This window comes from Aquarana catesbeiana, linkage group LG03 (genome assembly GCF_042186555.1).
Source record: "Aquarana catesbeiana isolate 2022-GZ linkage group LG03, ASM4218655v1, whole genome shotgun sequence".
Lineage (NCBI taxonomy): Eukaryota > Metazoa > Chordata > Amphibia > Anura > Ranidae > Aquarana > Aquarana catesbeiana.
Window position 1 is genome coordinate 598,981,077 of NC_133326.1, and position 22,747 is coordinate 599,003,823.

At 41.2% G+C, this 22,747-nt stretch overlaps 1 protein-coding gene across 1 annotated transcript in view; it reads right to left on the reverse strand.

Annotated features, from left to right (window-relative positions):
* LOC141133007 (uncharacterized) overlaps positions 1-22,747 on the reverse strand; it is a 164,646-nt gene that overhangs the window by 25,300 nt on the left and 116,599 nt on the right. The window contains exons 7-10 of the mRNA XM_073622063.1: positions 20,847-20,928; positions 20,642-20,758; positions 18,772-20,454; positions 17,627-17,790 (exon numbers count right to left, since the gene is read on the reverse strand). Coding sequence (XP_073478164.1) covers positions 17,627-17,790; positions 18,772-20,454; positions 20,642-20,758; positions 20,847-20,928 — 2,046 coding nt within the window. The remainder of the gene's footprint in view (positions 1-17,626; positions 17,791-18,771; positions 20,455-20,641; positions 20,759-20,846; positions 20,929-22,747) is intronic.

A 22,747-nucleotide genomic window follows, 5' to 3' on the forward strand; every position in this document is an offset into this window, starting at 1 on the left:
CGGGAGCTCAGGTTCGGCACAGCACGGATCTGGTGGACAGATTACTGGGAGGGGCTGGGGAAGACCTGGCTGTCATGGCGCATGTTGGCACCAATGACAAAGTCAGACAGATGGAGTTCTAAAGAACGATTTTAGGGACTTAGGAGCTAAATTGAGGAAAAGGACCTCCAAGGTAGTATTCGCAGGAATACTACCGGTACATCGAGCCACACCAGAAAGGCAGAGGGAGATTAGGGAAGTAAACAAGTGGCTGAGAAGCTGGTTTAGTAAGTAGGGGTTTGGGTTCCTGGAGGACTGGGCCGACTTTTCAGTCAGTCACCAGTACTATAGAAGGGACGGACTGCACCTAAATGAGGAGGGTGCAGATCAGCTGGGAGTAAAGATGGCCAAAAAGTTAGAGGGGTTTTTAAACTAGGCGACGGGGGGCCCAGAGGTAGAGATAGTCTGCGCCAAACATATTCCAGAGGGCAGCTTTGGGGGCATTAGTGGTAGGTTGACTAAAGCACATAAACCCAAGGTAAGTATAGTAACAAGCCCTAGTTGCAATCGACCGGTCTAAACTATGTGGCATGTTCACTAATGCCAGGAGCCTGGCGGACAAGATGGGTGAACTAGAGATACTGTTGTACGAAGAGGATTTGGATTTTGTGGGAATTTCAGAGACCTGGTTCAACAGCTCTCATGATTGGCTGGCAACCATTCAAGGGTATACCCTTTATCGCAGGGATGGAGAGGTGGAATCCTTATGGGTAGAGCTCCAAAGGGAAAAAGCTGAGGGGTCAAGAATACTGGGAGTATGCTATAGGCCACCTAACCTGAGGGAGGAGGGGGAGACGGATCTCCTATTACAATTTGGATTCCATAGTTCAGATGGTAGACGCACCAACTAGAAATAAAGCGTTACTGGATCTACTGATTACCAACAATACAGACCTGATCATGGATGTGGAAATACGGGGGAATTTAGGAAAAGCGATCACAGGTCAATTGGCTTCAGTATAAATCACACAAATAGGAAACATAAGAGGAATACAATAGACACTGAATTTCAAGAGACAACTTCCCTAAACTACGAACCTTGTTAGAAGGCATAAATTGGGATAAAATCTTAGGAACAAAGAACACGGAGGAGAGATGGGTTTGCTTTAAGAGCATATTAAATAAGGGCATTAACCAATGCATCCCACTGGGTAATACATTTTTAAAGAGCGAACAAAAGTCCTGGATGGCTTAACTCCAATGTAATAATGCATATAAAAGCAAAGGAGAAGGCCTTCAAAAAATACAAGGTTGAGGGATCATCATCAGCATTCAGACTCTATAAAGAATGCAACAAGAAATGTAAGGGTGCAATTAGGGTGGCTAAGATAGAACACAAAAGACACATAGCGGAGGAAAGCAAAAAAAAAAATCCCAAGAAATTCTTTAAAGTGGTGTTCCGGCCGTTTTTTGTTTTTTTTTTTAAGTCAGCAGTTACAAACACTGTAGCTGCTGACGCTTAATAAGGACACTTACCTGTCCAACGAGCCCGCGATGTCGGCCCCCCGAGGCTGATCCGTCCATCGGATCGGCTGCCGGCGCCGCCATCCTAACTAAGGCTTCACTACCAGTTTTCTACTGCGCATGCGCGAGTCCCGTGGTGCTTTGTGAATGGCCCCATTGGTTTCTGGGACACACACATGAATAGGAAGAGGCAGATTAGGAAGACTGCCTAGCAACAGGGGTTTCAGGTAAGTTAATTTTTTTTTTTTTAAATATATTGATGCACTTTTTTATTTTAGGGTGGCCCTCCACTTTAAGTTAATGAACAGTAAAAAGGGAGGACAGACCATATTGGCACCATAAAGAATGAGGAAGGGCATCTGGTTACAAAGGATGGGGAGACAGAGAAGGCATTGAATTTCTTCTTCTCCTCAGTTTTTACATGGGAATCAAGGGGCTTCAGTAACCAAAACTGCAATGTTTATCCTCATGACACATCACAGGTAGCACCTCCATGGTTAACAGAGGACAGAATTAGAATTAGACTTGGCAAACTTAACATTAATAAATCATTGGGACCAGATGGCTTGCACCCGAGGGTATTTAGGGAACTCAGTCAAGTAATTGCCAGACCATTGTTCCTAATTTTTACTGACAGTCTACTGACTGGAATGGTACCAGCTTATTGGAGAAAAGGCAATGTAGCACCAATATTTAAAAAGGGCCCAAAATACATACCTGGAAATTACAGACCAGTTAGCCTAACATCAATAGTATGCAAGCTCTTGGAGGGGATGATAAGGGACTATATACAAGATTTTAGATTTAGTAACGAGAACGGTATCATTAGCAGTAATCAGCATGGATTCATGAAGAATCGTTCTTGCCAAACCAATCTATTAACCTTCTATGAGGAGGGGAGGTGCTATCTAGATAAAGGAAGGCCCGTAAATGGTGTATATGGATTTTGTAAAAGCATTTGACACAGTTCCCCATAAACGTTTACTGTACAAAATAAGGTCCATTGGCTTGGACCAACGGGTGAGTACATGGATTGAAAACTGGCTACAAGGGCAAGTTCAGAGGATAGAGATAAATGGGGAGTACTCGGAATGGTCAGAGGTGGGTAGTGGGGTCCCCCATGGTTCTGTGCTGGGACCAAACCTATTTAATTTGTTCATAATAGATCTGGAGGATGGGGTAAATAGTTTAATCCCTGTATTTGCGGACGATGCTAAGCTAAGCAGGGCAATAACTTCTCCGCAGGATGTGAAAACCTTACAAAAAGATGTGAACAAATTAATGGGGTGGGCAACTACATGACAAATGAGGTTTAATGTAGAAAAATGTAAAGTAATGCATTTGAGTGGCAAAAATATGAATGCAATCTATACACTGGGGGGAGAACCTCTGAGGGAATCTAGGATGGAAAAGGACCCGGGGGTCCTAGTAGAAGATAAGCTCAGCAATGGCATGCAATGACAAAGCAAACAGAATATTGGCATGCATTAAAAAAGGATCAACTCCAGAGATAAAACGATAATTCTCCCGCTCTACAAGACTCTGGTCCGGCCGCACCTAGAGTATGCTGTCCAGTTCTGGGCACCAGTCCTCAGGAAGGATGTACTGGAAATGGAGCGAGTACAAAGAAGGGCAACAAAGCTAATAAAGGGTCTGGAGGATGTTAGTTATGAGGAAAGGTTGCGAGCACTGAACTTATTCTCTCTGGAGAAGAGACGCTTGAGAGGGGATATGATTTCAATTTACAAATACCGAACTGGTGACCCCACAATAGGGATAAAACTTCTTTGCAGAAGGGAGTTTAACAAGACTCGTGGCCACTCATTAAAATGAGAAGAAAAGAGGTTTAACCTTAAACTACGTAGAGGGTTCTTTACTATAAGAGCGGCAAGGATGTGAAATTCCCTTCCACAGGCGGTGGTATCAGCAGGGAGCATCGATAGTTTAAAAAACTGTTAGATAAGCACCTGAACGCCCACAACATACAAGGATATACAATGTAATACTGACATATAATCACACGCATAGGTTGGACTTGATGGACTTGTGTCTTTTTTCAACCTCACCTACTATGTAACATGTACATAAGTATTTACAGCCTTTGTCATGACACTCAAAATTGAGCTTAGGTGCATCCTGTATCCACTGATCATCCTTGAGATGTTTCTACAACTTGATTGGAGTCCATCTGTGGTAAATTCAGTTGGTTGGACATGATTTGGAAAGGCACACACCTGTCTGTATAAGGTCTTAAAGGTAACAGTGCATGTCAGAGCACAAACCAAGCCATGAAGTCCAAGGAATTGTCTGTAGACCTCCGAGACAGGATTGTATCTAGGCACAGATCTGGAAGGGGTACAGAAAAAATTCTGCAGCATTGAAGGTCCCAATGAGCACAGTGGCCTCCATCATCCTGTAAAGGAAATTTGTAAGTACTGTATATCATTGTATTCTATTTTGTATGTATTGCACACTGCCCTCACTGTGCACACGGCACTAATAATGTTTTCATTACATGTTTGCATTCTTTTGAGTCCTGATTAGAATTAGTCTGCCTATGTTATGCCCCTTACAAAAGATAGAAGTCTTGCGAGCCACAATAATCCTATGCTCAATATACAAGCAGTAAAGAGTTGTTTTAAAAGGAAAAATGTGTCAGAGATGAATAACTAGCAGCAAACGCAGTTCACGTACTCATAACCGTGCAAAGAATATACATAAAAAAGATTTGCGCTGCGCTTGATTATATCATAAGGGGTAATATCCAAAATCACTTGTAAAATTAAAAAATATTTACATCCTATTCACGTGCAATGTGCATACAATATATATATACCGGTATATACATGTGAACAGTTAAAGTGTAATGTGCACACATGCACTTTTAATAGTGCCAAAATATATATTTGTGCATATAATAAATACCAAATAAAGTGACAAACCTAAAACGTGTAAAACTCATATAAAGTCCAACATGCAAATATCTATTAACTATTAAACATAAACGCACAATGCGTCTTTAAATACACTCAATAATTCTTAATCGGTGAAATCTTCATAATAGTGTCCAAAATTAAAAAAGTGCTTCCATATCCATAAAAATCAATAAACATCCAAATCCTCCAATGTGCTGAATTCCAGTGTCATAAATAGCCGTGATGTGCCTCAGTGCCCCCCCACAGTGATTGCGCTCACCTTGGAGCGTGTGACACAGTGTTTAACTTGTGTCAAAACACGCTGTGTAGCCACCCCCTGGGCTATGTAAGGTAAGCTATATCGATCTCCGTTCTAGGTCAGTGTGGCTCCATAGACATCATTCATGAAAAAATGGAGAGACTACATAGTGTAATCCAATTTAAAAGATATTTATTCAAAAGACAACTTCCCACAAAGGGGTACTCACATTCCCTTGGTGCTAATGTGCACCAAACAATCGAAAGCCGTAACACATATATTGAATGGTCTGCCGCGGGGTATGCGCTTCTCCCGGCTTAGCTGTTCGCTGCTCACTCCGTCCTGGCCCCTCCCCTACGCGTGTTCGACACAGGGAGTCACGTGTCTTCATCAGGGGGATATGATTGGACGAGCGCTCTATCGTTTAAATACTCTCCCGGCGGCCATTTTTCCTAAGCTCACAGACTAGTTAATCACGGGCTACACTTCTCTATCTCATGCGTAACGTTAGAAACAACTCATAAAGGAAGACGCTGTGTTTATCAGATTGTAAAACACTTATAGACCCATTGAAGGTTGTATCCTTACTAATCCAGGACGGAGCTCGGGACGAAAACAGCATACCGCACCGCATCCCAATATTAAACATAATCGTGCATACAATATAGAGTACCAATGTTACTAAATTAAAAATACATACATCAGATTACCCCCTTGGAGGCGTTATTACAATAAAAAAATATATGCATTAGATTTCCACCCTTGGAAGCGTTATTGCAATAAAAAACATAGCCCTAATAGTAATGTTATCCTATTAAAAATCATATTTATTGATGTGGTATTAAAAAATCATATTTATTGTTGTAATATAAAAAAATATACTTATATTAGGGTTAAACATCTCCAATAGTTAGTCATCATTAAATAAAGCTCCCCCGTTAATATTGACCATAATATAAAAAACAAGAAAAAATCAAAAAATTATATTAATAAGTAAAAAAATAAAAAATATATCAAATGTATATGGTGAATAATTAAATTAAATATGCAATATTTAGTGAGGTAGATAAAAAACTTGAGTGGCAAATAAATTAATTAATCCCAAAGAAATATATTCAGAAAATTAAAATATTATAGAATATTGTAAAATTTGTGATATTAAATTTTGAATATCACAAATATTAAAAATTACTGAGAAAACATGTAAGATCGAACTCTTTATTCAATCCGCCAGGTGACAAAGAGCCGAGCTGGTATATCCACCAGGATTCCCGTTTACTAATATCCCTAACGTAATTGGAGCCCCTCCAATTACGCTTGGGTGCTTCTATCCCCCAAAATTTCATACCCTGCGTGCTCTGATTGTGTACTATTTTAAAATGTATTGAGAGGTGATGTTTATCATATTCCTTCCGTATGTTTCGCACGTGTTCCTCCATACGGTCTTTTAAGGCCCTAGTGGTGCGACCAACATAAATAAGATTGCAGGGACATTTGATCGCATATACCACCCCTATAAAATCTTCTATGACATGTGATTGATCTCTCAGGGGGTTAAAAAATTCTTTGACTCTCTTAGTATTGGACGGAACCCTAACACAACTGTAGCACCTCCCACAACCGAAAAAACCTTTTAGGTCCCAAAACATCTTCGGTTTTGGTGTGGGTGGTTCCACTACGTTGTGTACTAACCTATCGCGCAAAGAAGGTGCCCTTTTATAAACAATTTTAGGTTTATCGGATAGAAGATCTTTCAGATGAGTATCCTGTTTAAGTACACTCCAATATTTTTTTTAAACCTTCTCTACTTCCCTACTTTGTAGACAGTAGTCCAGGACTATACAGGTACCATCAAATTCATCATTATCCACAGCAGCACTTTTATCCTTCAATAAATCATCCCTCTTGAGATTCCTCACCACACCTTTTTCTTTTTCCAAAAACTTCTTATGGTATCTTTTATCTAAAAACATATTTTCTAGCCTGTTCGACTGATTCTCAAAATCGCTTTCAAAAGTGCAGTTTCTCCGCATCCTCATAAACTGGCCCCTAGGGATGTTATCAAGCCATGGTTTGTGGTGGCAGCTCGTGGTGGGAATATAGGAGTTACGATCTGTAGCCTTAAAGAAGGACCTAGTGATAATACCATCTGCTGTATTAAGTATCTCCAGATCGAGGAAGTGTATCCGGTCCTTACTTATATCCCAAGTTAGAGAAATATTCAGATCGTTATTGTTCATAGATTCCGACAACACCAATAATGATTCCATACTCCCTTTCCACATGATTAAAAGATCATCAATAAATCTTTTATACAACAATATATCTCCATACTGCTCAACCCGTACTGACTCTTCCTCCCATTTAGCCATATAAAGGTTCGCCACACTAGGGGCGAACTTAGCGCCCATAGCGACACCCTTAACTTGCAGAAAAAACTTATTATTGTACCAAAAGAAATTGTGGTGTAAACAAAAATCCAAGCATTTTAAAATAAATCCACAAAGGCCTTTATCAATCCCTTCCTCCTTATCTAAGGCCCACTCCACAGCTTCCAGGGCACCCTCATGGTCAATGTTGGTATATAATGATGATACGTCTCCCGTAACCATGATTACATCTCTCTCCTTAATATGTTCCCTCAATAGTTGGAGGGTGTGCTTCGTGTCTTTAAGGTAAGCTCGCGTCTTTCTCACTAGGGGCTGTAAGTGGAGATCTATGTATTCCCCCAGTCGGGATGTCAAAGACTCGGTTTAAACTTACAATAGGCCTTCCAGGGGGATTGGAGCTGTCCTTATGAATTTTCGGTAAGTAGTATATTACAGGAATCCTGCTAACTGTGGGAATTAAGTATTTGGCTTTTTGTTTATTCAGAAATTTGTTATCTACCCCTTGTTTAATAATGAGGTCTAGTTCTTTCTTATAGATCTTAGAAGGGTCAGCACTCAATGTGTGGTATGTGCTGTTGTCACTCAATATCCTGTTCATTTCATCCTTATACTGCTGTAGTGAAAGCACCACAATACCCCCTCCTTTATCCGCTGGTCGTATTATTATATCAGTTCTCTTTTCTAATGAATTCAATCCTTTCTTGAAATCTCTGTGCTCATATGCCCTTTTGATGGGTAACTGTTCAAGCTCCGTTGTGACCAACTTTTTAAAAAGATCCACATACATGTCGGCAGGTGGAGTAGGCGTGGCCACGCCTCATCGCGGATGCTTGCGCATGCGCGCGGGGGACCTGGCGGCGCTCGCTCCACCCGGGGGGCCATTCTCAGCGTGTCCGCCCCTCCTCTGCCACTGACAATCAGCTGTTGGCTATTACACCAACAGCTGATTGGCGAGGAGGGCTTCTTATACCTAAACACTGCTCAGACCGAACGTCCGCTGCAGTGTGCAGGACGCTGTCGGTCTGAGCTGATGTCTAGCATTGTTGTATACAAAGTAAGTGACACTTTAACATATAACCTATGTTTTACTCAATATACTTTAACCTTGATGCTGTATCACTCCCTGAAGTTGCATTTTTTTAGCCAGAAGGCAGCTATTGATTTAAATACCATTTAATTACTACCACTTAACCAATGATAATCTAGATATACCTGGATTTTATATACCCTGCAAATATATTTATATATTTATATTCCAAACTGTCAGTAATATCCAGTTGGATAAACCATACATCTATCTAATGGTACTTCCATATTTCTTTTTCTCCCTTTTGTTATTATTTTTAGCCATCCAAGGTACAATTAGCTTACATCAGTTACCCTCCATATGTCCCTTTGAACCCTCTACAGTAGTTTTATCAGGTGTGTTGTACCTCTACTACTAAAAGATTTTTCCCGTATTCTAATTATACTCAGTTGAAGTTTTGACCAATGATTGGCCATTATACACCTTTATATTTCTATATTCTACAGGACCCGCATTCGGCCTCAGTGGAATTTCAGGTCTAAAATTTCTTTACGCCCTACACCTTTGGGCCTTTCCTCTAAATTTTGAGGAACTAAATTATTTTCATACATCCATACCTAGTCAATCTTCATTTGCTATGCATGAAGTACTAACATCTTGGATACGTTAATCAATCTTTACTTATCACAATCGAGAATACGCTGGATGGGCAGACAGTGTCAGCGCCTTTGTTTTTAAACTGTTCTGGAATGCGAAGCTAGCTTACACAGTGCCAATGTAAGTGTAAATAGAATGAAAAATATAGCATGCACTTATGTCCTTATGGTTTGATGTGTACACATATTTATTATTTTTCTGTTAAATACATTGTCTTTAATTTAGAAACCTTTGCTAAACTTACATCCCTCTCTGAAGTGCCTTTAAAGTCCACCATTAGGGGAATTTTCTTTTTTGAACGTTTATTTTGGTCAAATATATTACATTTTTAATGGTCCCACATTCTGCACAGCAAATATATAGCTAAATGTTTGTCTAATGAAAGGTTCAAAATATGAATTTGTTTTGTTTGTTTATGTACAAATTTAACAATGAAAAATGCATACATTTGAATCCAGCCACCTTATTGTCTCTATTGGAGGAGGCTGGAGGCAAAGGAAAACCACACATGCTAAACTGATGATGTAGGATTCAGCTGCTGTGAGCCCAGTGCAGGACACACTCCCTGAAGACCCAGATGTTAAATTTTTTTTAGATTTGATCCCGGCTTTATACTGAGGATGGCCATACCCATACTGAGTATGCAGTTTATCACCCAGAAGGACACTCTGTATTCAGAGTCACTGGATCCTTTATTTTTCCCCAGCTCAAGAAGCAGAGCTCCATGTTTTAGCAAAGCCTGTGAGCTATAAAAAAAGAGTATATATATTTTTATAGATAATCGAGATATAGAGAGCTTTTTGGTTCCATTTGAAGGGTCAGAAGTTTGTTTTTACTTCAGCAGGTAAACCAATTAAGCATGCTAAATTAATTTGATTTGCTGTTTTCAGCCCTCCAGGTTCTTGCTGAGGTAGCCATACTAACATTAAAACTCACACATGGAAGCAGACCAGGTGACTAAGGATGCTGCAATACAGCCCCGGACACTTGCTGGGTCTGTGCAACTCACAGATTCCACCCTAGTTCTGACCCAGTATAGCTGGGATTAATAATTCAACTTTAAGGACCCCAGAACGAGAAGAACAAGTGGTCCGCAGGGGGCAACTTCTTATGAAACAGGATTTTGGAAAAATTTGATCTTTTATGTCTGCCAATCACTCTTTTCCCTCCAGCTTGACAGATGGACCGTGTCATCAGTCACAAGCTGTTATGGCTGCCCTAGTAAATGAGCATGGGATAGAGCCAGGGTTCTTCACAGTTGTTTTTTTTATAACATACCACTTCTTGTTTTACCTGTTACCAAAGGTGTTACCAAAAGCTGAACATCCTTCCCAGAGATTACAAAAAGATATATCCAGATTCCCAAGTCAGGATCTTACGAGTATGCATTTTGTCTGTATGGACATGTTTTCTGGATGTCCAGTGGCAAATGCCACTGCAAAGGCCACAGTAAAAAGCATTATCAGAAGTAGTTTGTAAGTACAGAGTGCAGAATCTACAGAGAGTAACAGAGGAAATCATTTTTATAGGAGAGTCTTTACTAGAAGTTTTGAGGTTTTATTTTTACACTCCCTACTGTTTACAATATAGCGGAAAAAGTAGAGTAAGAAACTAGAAAACTTTTGCCTAAATGTTTTCTTATATTTTATAAAGCCCCTAAGGGGATGTTGGACTCTCTTCCCTATGGGATTTGGTTTGGGAGTGTGTTACTTGCTTATATTTTGTCTCAGAAGCTGAAGTCCTTTTGGATCTCACAGAGAGAATGTTGCTGATCTTTTAAGGTTTTTGACAAACTCATTTATGTGTTTTCTCCCCAATTCCAGATCCTAACAGTTTGGAAGGATCTAAAACTAAAGCCAGGTGACTTGTGGATTGTTAAGAGACATTTATATATAAGGAAATTTTTGGAGACAATACTGCATCTATTTCATGTACAGTTTTGCAAAACTTGAAGGAAAAGTCACCTGGATCCACACCAGACACTGCAAAACTGACTAAATTAAAGAAATCTCTGTTTGATTTGTTTCCCTCTTGCGATCACAATCTAGGGTACTATTTATTCAAATACTTTAATTGTAAGGGATATTGAAGTCATATTTGTCTTTTGTACATCTTCCATTTTATGTAGAATTGTCTGTGTTTACATATGCTGATAGGTCAGCCAACAATTAAGCTAGACGGCCATTCTGGCCACAGGAGTGTACAGCCAGTACTCTGTAAATATGTCTTTATCAATCATTTGTTTTTCACAATGAAAAGTCATTTTGTAATGAAAAAGCTTGTCCGCCTGGCCAAACTGAGCAATCGGGGGAGAAGTCAGGGAGGTGGCCAAGAATCCGATGGTCACTCTGACAGGGCTCCAGCGTTTCTCTGTGGAGAAAGGAGAACCTTCCAGAAGAACCACCATCTCTGAAGCACTCCCCTAATCAGGTCTGTTTGGTAGAGTGGCCAGACGGAAGCCACTCCCCAGTGAAAGGCATATGACAGCCCATCTGGAGTTTGCCAAAAAGACACCTGAAGGATTCTCAGTCCATCAGAAACAAAATTCTCTGGTCTGATGAAACAAGGATTGAACTCTTTGGCCTGAATGGTAAGCATCATGTCTGGAGTGAACCAGTCACCACTCATTACCTGGCCAATACCATCCCTACAGTGAAGCATGGTGGTGGCAGCATCATGCTGTGGGGATGTTTTTCAGCGGCAGGAACTGGGAGACTAGTCAGGATGGAGGGAAAGATGAATGCAGCAATGTACAGAGACATCCTTGATGAAAACCTGCTCCAGAGCGCTCTGGGCCTCAGACTGAAGCGAAGGTTCATCTTCCAACAGGACAATGACCCTAAGCACACAGCCAAGGTAACAAAGGCATGGCTATGAATCAACTCCATGAATGTCCTTGTGTGGCCCAGCCAGAGCCCAGACCTGAACATCTCTTCAGAGATCTAAAAATGGCTGTGCACCGACGCTCCCCATCCAACCTGATGGAGCTTGAGAGGTCCTGCAAAGAAGAATGGGGAAAAAAAAAGGTGTGCCAAGCTTGTAGCATCATACTAAAAAAGACTTGAGGCTGTAACTGGTGCCAAAGGTGCTTAAAGTATTGAGCAAAGGCTGTGAATACTTATGTACATTCAAACAAACTTTTTATACATTGTCATTATGGGGTATTGTTTGTAGAATTTGGAGGAAAATTAATTTAATCCATTTTGGAATAAGGCTATAACATAACAAAATGTGGACAAAGTGAAGCACTGTGAATACTTTCCGGGAACACTGTACTGTAAGCATCACTGTTTGTTGATGACAGGTACACTTTCATAAAAATGGCTGTACACAGTGAAGGCAGCCAATCTGAATTCTCATATGATTTATAAGGTTATAGCCAATCAATCAGCCACTAATAACATGGAAGGTACTATGCAGATGAGCTGCCTGCAACTTCACAAATGTTGGTACAGCCTGGAAAATGGGAGCATCTATAGTCTGCACATTACCCACTGTATACTTTACTTGGTGGGGTGTTTAAAGTGTGGCATTGACTTTTCTAGCAAGAGCAAACACATAAAGTATATTACAACCAGAAATCATCACATTGACTGAAGTTCAACCTACCTAGACACAAAAAGTAGCTATGAAATGACGGTATGCTAAAATTGTTGGTCAGTCTAAAAAGTTCATTTGCACAAAACAACCTCATGATGACTAAATCCTGTACATGGGAAGATGTAGTAACTGTCCAGATTAATAGCTTACCAGATAAACTTCCTGGATGATTCACGCGAAAATACATTTTGTCTTGAACCATAGAGGGGATTTTAAAACAGCTGCAACCAGAATCTGGAGCAGTTGTGCATGGCAACCAATCAGCTTCTAGCTTTTAAAGCTAAACTGAACAAGCTAAGGCTAGAAGCTAATTGGTTACTATGCACAGCTGCTCCATTTTTTGTCTGTTCCAGTTTTAGTATAGAGACTGCCAAGCTGCCCATTAGATGTAACGTTAGTCATACAGTACATTGCCCAATGAAAGTAAACAATGGCACCAGGATCGAATTTACATCTTAGGAGCTTATGGGCAGAGAATTCTGAAGCTCCCCCCCTCCCCAATAGGACTGATAAATTACCGCAAAAGGTCTAGGAAACTCAAACTTTCAGTAAAAAAACACACTAAGGTGAATTTTAGAGCAAAGAAATGCAATAGACCACCCACATTTTTGGTACAATATAAAAGACCAGGTTGCACGGAGTAAATAGATACCCAACATGTCAAACCTTAAATTCGTGTGCACCCGTGAAATGGCGACATATTTCAGTACCCCATATTTTCTATAGGTGAAGCTTCAAAAGATAGCTGACATACGTACAGTACCTGAATGTGACCAGGTAGAATAGACTAAAATGTGGAAACACAAACAAGGTAGGTATTTTGCTCCACCAGAAATTCAAGTATATCATCTCTGAGACACCTAATAAAAAACTGACCAGCAGCAGAGCAGTTCTGTGAGCTGATTGAAGAAGTAAAGGCATAGAATCAAGATAAATGTTCTGTTGCATATTGTAAAATATATTGCAAAAGCATATTGTTCCAGAGACAATTCAGAAAAATATTGACCTGCAGCAAAGTGATCATTTAACATACACTACTGTATATTGTTAAAAGTATTAGGACACCTGCCTTTTCATGCACATGAACTTTAATGGCATCCCGGTCTTAGTCCGTAAGGTTCAATATTGAGTTAGCCCATCCTTTGCCGCTATAACAGCTTCAACGCTTCTGGGAAGGCTGTCCACAAGGTTTAAGTGTGTGTCTATGGGAATGTTTGACCATTCTTGCAGAAGCGCATTTGTGAGGTCAGGTACTGATGTTGGACAAGAAGGCCCGGTCCGCGGTCTGTGCTCTAATTCATCCCAAAGGTGTTCTTATCAGGGTTGAGGTCAGGACTCTGTGCAGGCCATTCAAGTTCCTCCATTCCTGCACCCCAGCAAGTAGGTTAGTGCTATTGTCACACATGACTTTGTCTAGCTAAAGATGGCGTTGGATCAGCCACCTCTCTGTCTGTGCTTAGATAACTGCAAACAGCTCTGATCCAAAGTGACTTCTGCCCCCCACCCCCCACCCCCCCCCCCACCCCAGCATATGAGCTGCAACACAACATGGAGGCATTTAACCTGGAGTGTTGCATATGCTCTGGGGCACTTGGGGGGACTACTGGTTCAAAGATGTCTGATAATGAGACTAAGTAGAAGGAGGTGACTGCATTGTCACCATTGGACATGACATGTGGCAGAACCACTAGGTCCGGTGGTGTGCCCAATCCTGCATTTTTTCCAACCACCAGAATATTAATCCAGCATGCTATTAAGTATTTGTAGCACCCCAGCTCATGCTCATTAGACAAAGTGGTCTGGCAGCACAGACATCGCCCCGGAGGATGCCTTATTAGGATGAAACGTCGGGACAGGCTCTGCTGATGCCACCGCGTTGCTATGATTTTATCCAATGCTTTTAATGTCTTCTCAAATGTGAGTGACCATTTTATCATTTTTCAATAAATGCTTTATATTTTACGGTATTGCACTATGTTGCCCTATTTTTTCTCCTTTTGCCATATGTCATATTGAGAGAAATCGCTCACGAATTCCGGTCACTATTCCTATGATAGACAGCTACTGATGTCAAAACGGTCACAGATCCCTATCTGATTTGGTCTATTTTGGAAGTCGTGGTTGCTGTACCTCCTTGGGTGTGTTACACCAAAAGCTTGGTTGACTCATCAGGCATATGCCTAGTTGGGTTCAACCTGTCTGGTAAGCCCCTTTCCTTACGGTGGTGGATTAACTACAGACAACCAGTTCACACAGATTCACAGTCACTATATTTGATGTCATATATGGACTTTATGCACTTTATATGCACTGACACTGTTGGTTTATGCTATTTTATTATTATCGTTGTGATATTTTATTGTTGTGTATTTTTGTTTTGAATATTCATTTATCATATTCACTTTATATTGGGATAATTTTATTGCTTATTTCATCTTCATCAGAGCTGCACTATACTACTTTATTTGATGCTTCAAAAGCTCATTCACGGGGTGAGTGGAAGTGATTGGAGTCTACCTGTCAGTTTTACACACAATACCGGTGGCTGCAGCCATCAGATTGTTTGTGAAACCCCTGCTGTTAGGTACAGACCTGGCAGCGAAAGGGTTAAAAAAAAAGCGCATACCGACGGGTGCTCCTTTAGGAAGGACACATGTAGGCACATGCCTAATGTGCCTAGTGGAAAATCCAACCCTGAATGCTACTAGCTCAAGCATCGCTTGGACCAATGAATATTCATACACATGGAAAAATATATTTTTCACACATCGGAAGTGATTGGTACAAAAGTATTTAATACATGTTACCTGAAAGCCAATCATTTCATTTCTACATGGAGAGGAATTACCAAAGCTTTCACTGTATCTTTGCCACATGCATTAATTGGTCCAACCGATCATTGCGATCAAAGGTGATCATTGTGGGTCACAGAGTTGAGTCATTTGCAGACAAGCAGATGTCTCATTCCTAGTTCTCAGTGACACCTGCCAATAGCCACGCTACTTTCCGGAAACATGAAAATTACAACTCATACAGCAAAGACGTATTTGTGCAGTGACCATGTAATATTGAACAATATTTTATCTCAGACAAATCTAAAATTGAACTTCAGTCTCATTGTAATAATACCTTCCACCCATTTTCTAGCACCTCCCATAGTTCTTTGTTGTTTGTGACAAATGAAAGCAATGCTAACGCACAGGAGAGGTTCACAGAATGAGCTGTCTCTCTTCTATCCGATGTACAGGCACCCAATTACATAGCAAATTCCAAAGCTGGCAGCTAATTTGTGATTTTCCTGGGTTTACAGTCATTAAGTTATTTCCAGACCCAACTGCATTCCAACTTGAGCTATGCCATGATATAGGTTGATAATTTAGAGGGAATCAAAGTGGGTGATAAGATGGCACAGGAAGTCATTCCTGGTGGTTAGTTTTTTGCCACTGTTTGGGTTTCCTCCATTCACACTGATGGGAAGGGAACGTAGCAGTACACTTTGTTAAAGTGGTTGTAAAGTCACTATCTGTACTTAGTAGAATCCCCTCTGTTATATCCCGCTATATCGCTCAGTGTCTTTGTTTTAATAAAATGATGCGGCACAATACCTTATTTTACAGCGCCGCTGTGCACTCAGTTGGCGTCCCAGGCTGTTCTTCCCCGGTCTGAGGACTACAGAGGGGGAGTGGCTGAGGTTCCCTCTGATATCATCCAGAGGAGAGTGGCGGGCGGTCACATGACCACACAGTGTCGCTCTTTAATAAGGTATTGCGCTGCTTCATTTTTATGAAAACCAAAGGCACTGAGTAATATAGAAGATATAGCAGAGGGGATTTTACTGGGTACAGAGAGTTATTTTACATAATATAGCAGCAGGGGGGGGGGCGGGGAGGAGATCACTCATACACATAGGAGCTGACAGGCAGGGAGGGAGAGGAGAGACTACAGGCTGATAGAGACACATAAACTGACCATGCTATCAGGACTCAGCAGCCATGATAAACATGGTGAGGTTACAGAGGGGAGGGCAGCACGAGGCAGGATCAGTCATGTATTTTAGATGATAGAAAGGGACAAAACACACAGCACAAGCACTGTGCTGTTATTCATGCTTTAAAGGAAAAGGATCATATTTTACCACTTTTAGAAAACATGATCCACATGGCTTGATCATCAAGAATGGCTCAAGCCATTCTTGAATCTGTTGCATCAGTTGTAAAGATCAGACCAGTTCTGGCCATCCTAAAGCAGGAAGTCTAGATGGACAACTTAAAAATTCCACCAAAAATCCAAAAAAAAAAAAAAAAAAAAAAAAACATTTGAAAAAAAAAATGTTTATACTTACCTGAACCCTTGTTGCTAGGCAGTCTTCCTAATCTGCCTGTTCCTATTCCGCGGCGTGTTCTGCTCCTAGCTGAGCGGCCCCGTTGCCTTCTGGGAACTGTGTGTGTTCCCAGAAAACCACGGGGCCATTCACAGATCGCCGCGCCACTCACACGTGCACAGTAGGAAACTGGTAGTGAAGCCGCAAGGCTCCACTGCCTGTTTCCCTTACCTAAGATGGCGGTGCCGGGACCCGAGAGCCGAGGGACGGGTCGGCCTCGGGCGGCCGACATCGCGGGCACCAAGGACAGGTAGGTCTACTTAAAGTCAGCAGCTACAGTGTTTGTAGCTGCTGACTTTAAAAAAAAATTTTAGCTGGCCGGATTCCCGCTTTAAGCTGTCCATACATGGGGTGACTATCAGCCAGTTCCTAGTAAAAAAATTTGCTCCATGGCCCTGTTGGTATCTTAAGCCAAAGACACAGGGGCCAAATGTCGGACAGCATTGGCCAGTTCAATAGAAACCGGCCAACCTTCGTGTGTACGGCAGCCGAATGTCTGGGTTGAACAATAAAAACTAGTAGTGTGTACAAGGCTTTACTGCCCAACATCCTTTGAAAGCAATCGAAGGAGCCAGGCAGAAAATTGTTAACCAAACAATGGCTGCTTCCAATTGGATGTTGGCCCTGTTCGGGTGGAGCCAGCTGTCAGAATACAATATCTGCAGCAGGAGATTTGTCTATCTGCACTCTTGAGCATGGGTGGAATTTTTCCACCAACTTGCAGGCAAACAAAAAAAAAACCTATGTGTTTATGGCTAGCTTAAGTCTTTTTTGGTTATTCATAAAGTTTTTCTATGATCAGCATAGAGGAGATACACTACAGCACTAAATGTATCACAGGTATATCAGCACAACCTAAACAGATAAAGAAAAGACTTGAAATTACATCCTCACCTAACTGAACGCTCTTTTATATCTACGTTGTTTGAATCAGCTTTTCGTTTACAAGATGATACTTTCATTTCCTTTCCATCCACCACAAACCTCCGTGTAATCCGTACAGTTCTTCCAACACGTTCATTAATATTTTCATTTTGATCTAAATGCATTTCTACCCCCTAAGCAGAAAAAGAAAATCAGATTACTTTGCTATAAACAATCTCTTTTGTTCATTGTAATTTCATAAGATATGTTTGGGCTGCTATGACCAGGTGTTCTCCCCAAAGACAACTAGAAGAACCAAATTAAAAGAGCGTGAAAAATAAAAAAACAGATTATGGCAGATTATAGAAGTATTAAAAGATTACTGTACAATAAAACACACTGGAGTTGATTTAAAGGAGAAGTACAGCCAAAGCTCATTTGGCTGTACTTGTCCTGTGGATCACAGAAGTATAGTTCGTTCAGCACTCCTGTGACCCATTTTCAGTAGACAGTGGGCTGAAGTCACAGAGTCGGTCCAGGCTCGGGCAAGATTGCGACCATATGGTCGGGAACCGCCCATATGCCTGGACCGACACCTAGCACAGCAAGCTGCTGAGAAGCTGAGGCGATCGCTCCTGCCCCCTCCACAGCCCAGCGCTCCAGTGAGCGCGCATGGGGGGTTTAGAGCAGAGAGCCGGCGTTTGATCGCTCGGTTCTCAGTCTGAGGCCCTGGGGGACAGATGATGCATCGGACCAATGCTGCATCCACCTAGGCAAGTATGATTCTTGATAAAAGCAAAATCCCATACTCCTCTTTTAACAAAAGGGTAGAGGTGAACCTATGTTCACTCTGAATACCCAATCGTGTGCTACAAAAAATCCTTTTTTTTTTTTTTTTCATTACGCCTCATTGGGTATTCAAAATTAACACAGATTTACAATTTTTACCAGAATTCACTCACATTTACAAAAGGGAGCATGTACTTTGGAAAGTGTACATTATCTCTTTTAACATATCTTCTTAGAAACTTCTTGTCTTTGAGGTCGAAAATGAACGTTAATTTGACATCAGTAATGCTTAGAAAATTGAACAAAGGTTCTTAATATAAAAAAAATGCTAACAAAATTCTACCAGTGTATGGCCAGCTTTACATAAGATTACGGAGGTCCCCTACCTCCTGTGCATTCTGCAGACTTGAGTCCAGCGTGCCATCTTGAAGATATGCAGATCTTTCGTTTTCCTCAATAGCACCATCGTTGAGCTCACTGGGTAGGACAGTCCATGAACATCGAGCAAAGTTTATTTTTTTCTTTGGTGTGGTTTTATTATTACATCTTTTAACAACACCTTGCTCACCTGTGCTGACAGTTTTCTCTCCTACAGCCTGCACAATAACATTTTCCTCAAATCTCACTCTGTGTGCTCTGGTTGAGGAACACTTTCTGTTGTCCAGACCAATAATACCCACCATGATTTTAAATTCTGGCTTTGTTTCCTGAGATGTGTCCTGTGGCAAAATCATTTTTTCACTTTCTGAAAGGGGTAGTGTCCATCTCCGCAGGACTTTCCCAGAGGTATTCTGCAAATTTGCCTTGTCTCTGCTAATCTGTCTAATATGGTCAGGTGACACTGAATCTGCATATGTTTGGCCACATGTGTCTGTATAATTGTAGTTTACTACTTCATTACTGTCCTTTGCAATATTGCTTACAATGGCCTCTGCAGAATCTCCATGTTCCTTAGCTGATATATATGTGGATATCTGTGGCTGGCACAGTATAGTGTCTATACATTCCTTTTCAGAAGTATTAGGAGCTATTTCTTGGCTGCGTTCTTGGGTTTCTCCAAGGCCAGTAATATTGTGTGGATTGTGCAAAAGTACATGATTTACTTTGGTATTTGTTCCACCCTGACCTCTTTCACTTTCCCATTTTACTGATGCTCTCTTCTCCCTTGATATTGAATAGTCCCATTGCTGTACATCAGATTGTTTTGCAGAATCAGATGAAGAACATTCAATCACCACCTCATCTTTGTCATTCCTTAAATCCTCATGAGGTTTCTGCTGGTCAGTGTGCTTAGTAATTTCTCCTTCTGCACCATCTACTTTACTTGCAGAACCTGAGTCGTTTGATTTAAGTTTTATCCAAGAACATTTTTTTAAACGGCCTGGCATTGACAATGTTCTACCTATCTTCCTAGAAGAAATACAGAGGTCTTCACTACTTCGCCACCCTGACATGGGACAGATAGGTGAAACAGGATCAAATTTTTGTATGGCTTTTTCCTTGGTATTGAGGGAATCGTAATTGTCTATAATAACACTGTTGTCTTGAACATTTTCTGGAAGTAAATTCTGTGTGTCGTGTATATATTTTTCAGAAATCCCTTTAGAACACTCTTCTACATTCAGATAATTTCTGCTGATTTCCTCTACAACTTGGGTGTTCTCCACCTTTGCACCAAGAGTTGAAGAAGAGGAATATTCTGTAATTTCTGAGCTGGGTGGGGTAATTGCAACATTCTGGAAAGGGTGGTTGTTCTTCCATTTAGCCAGCTCTCTCTCACGTATGTGACTGTGCTCACTATCAACTTTCCACTTTACAGATGCCCTGACTTCTTTGGAAAGTGAGGGGGCAGAGAGTCTGCGCATCTGTTTCAAGAAACTTGTCCCTCTCTGTACTGGAATTGGTGGCTTCTGGTTAGGGTCTTTCCCGGGGTCTTCTTGAATTTGACTAGACATGTGCAAGCCATTTGTTGTGCATTTAGTCTCTGCTTTAATGGAAGACTTCTCTACTGGAGATTTAGGATCTCTCAAATTGTCATCTTCACTGTTGCTTTCAAGCGGAAGATCAATCTGCAGGAAATATTGCAAGGTGTTAATGAGTGCTAGACAACAGAAACAGTATTTATACTTATGTATGGGGTATTCTGTTAGCATTAGTTTTATGCACAGACAATACTTTCCAAGTTGTGTTATTCCTATGATATTTTGAAAAATAAATCACACATTCAAGGGGACAATACATTTTCATTTTTCTTACCTCAGAACTACCATCCTTCTGACTCCCAACTTCTTCCTCCTCCATGATGTCTGCAAGAAGCTCAGCCACTAATTCTCTCAGAGGGCTGTTGTCGGTGACACTAGACACAAATGGATGCTTGGAAAAAAACATGCATTTTTTTGTTTACTGCTGTTTTTTGTGAATTTGTAACCAGAATCAGTGGGTATTCTTCATTATAACTAACCTCAAGAAGGTCAGTAGCTGAGGATCGATCCTGAGGGTTCCTCTGTAAACATTTGTGGAGAAAATTCATAAAATCTGGTGACCTAATTAGAGTGAAAACATACTCTTAGTAAACAAACCATGATAAATGATCATATGAGGTTAAAGACACTAAACCTCCAACCTATTGGTCTCAGGGCCATTTAGATGTTAGCCGATCTGATGTGTAAAGCAATCTGTTGGCTTTCCCACTATGGGAGACCGTATATAGTGAATGCAGATTCCTGGGTTTAGTAACACTTGTCACAATGTTGACTGTCACATGACCGCAGTTCCCAGTTTAGGCATGATGTGTAAAGCAATCTGTTGGCTTTCCCACATTCATCCAAAGCAAATCTGTACTGTAAGAAATTTGGAGGGTGACATTCTTCTAAGAATACTAGTTCCCTTGCGTTAATGATTTCTGGGTCACTGAGGTAAAACAGACGTGCAGAATCTTTCTACATGCTTGTTCCTGGCCAGTGATTCCAAAACTACTGAATGAACATCACAGACGGAAACTACTATTTTCAGAGAGAGAGGCAAGGATAGGCAGCCTCTTTATTCTCCCACAACAGTTTTTTTCTAGACTTCAGGTTGGATTACCTTAACTGATCAAATTAGTACACATCTCAATGGAAGTGAGGCCAAAGCTGTTGGACCGTCTGTGCTTTTGACTGCCGTATTGCTTTGAGGTCTTGAAAAGGGCTCCTCTCAGTATGCACCGGCATCTGGGTCTTTTGGGTTGGGCTGTGCTCTCCATGTTAGATAATAAATGCTTGTAGGCAGGTGCCTACAAGGGGTTAATGTTTTTCTGTTGTGCTGTTCTGCAGCTATCTGTCTCAAGCTGTGCTGTTCTTCCTGTCTGTACTCATGTCTGCAAGTTTACTAAGCCAGCCATGTGCAAATTGTTACAATGTAGATGTGATGTGTGGTTAATCTGAGGAAGTGATTGGCTAGATTTTCCAGAGGGAAACACTGCCAAAATGTAGGCTGTTATGCTGTCGGTCATTGCCCCTCTCTGGTGGAGGGGGACAGTTGGGGTTCCCTGAGGGGCAGGGAGCCTGAGGACTCTGTGGACTATTAAATGCTAGCTGTGGACTTATTGTCTTTAAAAGGATACTTGCTGCCTTTTGTGGATTATTTGCCTTATGGACACTTGCCTCTAAAAAACAATGGACTCTCTCCTGGTATTCAGGTATGATTACCTTATGGGCTATGAACACCTCTGTACAGGAAGGTGTGTGAGAAGCTGTTTTACAAGAACTGTTCCTGTATGTTTGCCTTTCTTCAGTATAGTTATTGTTAAATGTTAATTGCCTGGTCTGAAGTCTCTGAAAGGGGTACATGCACAGCGTATCAAAGAACAGGGCTTGCAACACAACAAGGGGACTGAGCTAGGGGAAGATGCAATACATGGGCCTAATACACATAGTACTGTTGAGTGGAAGTTAATGTGTTGTTGCTAAGGACTGCGGTGTTTGTGTTACATGTAATGCAGCAAATCAGCTAGGTTAAGTGTTTGGCACCTCTGCTAGCGGTTGGTTCCCCACTCCTTGAGACCAGACCTGTGGCACAGAGTGCCTAGGGACAGAGCCTTTAGTCATGGCAGAGAGTATGTACTGTAGAGGGGCCCCTGGAGAAGAGAACAAGCACAAAGGTTAGAGAGACAGAGCGTTTTCTGTATCCTATAGCAACCATGGGATGTGTCACAGGGAGAGAGGTGACCTGAACTGCTGGATTGGTGGAGCCCAGTATAGGGTCAGCGTTAGGGGCCTCTAAATGCTGCACACCTGGTAAGTGGTGTTTTCTATGCATGAGATGGTCTGAATTGCTTAGTGTCATCAGAATAAAGTTACACGGAAAACAAGGAGTTAAAAGTTT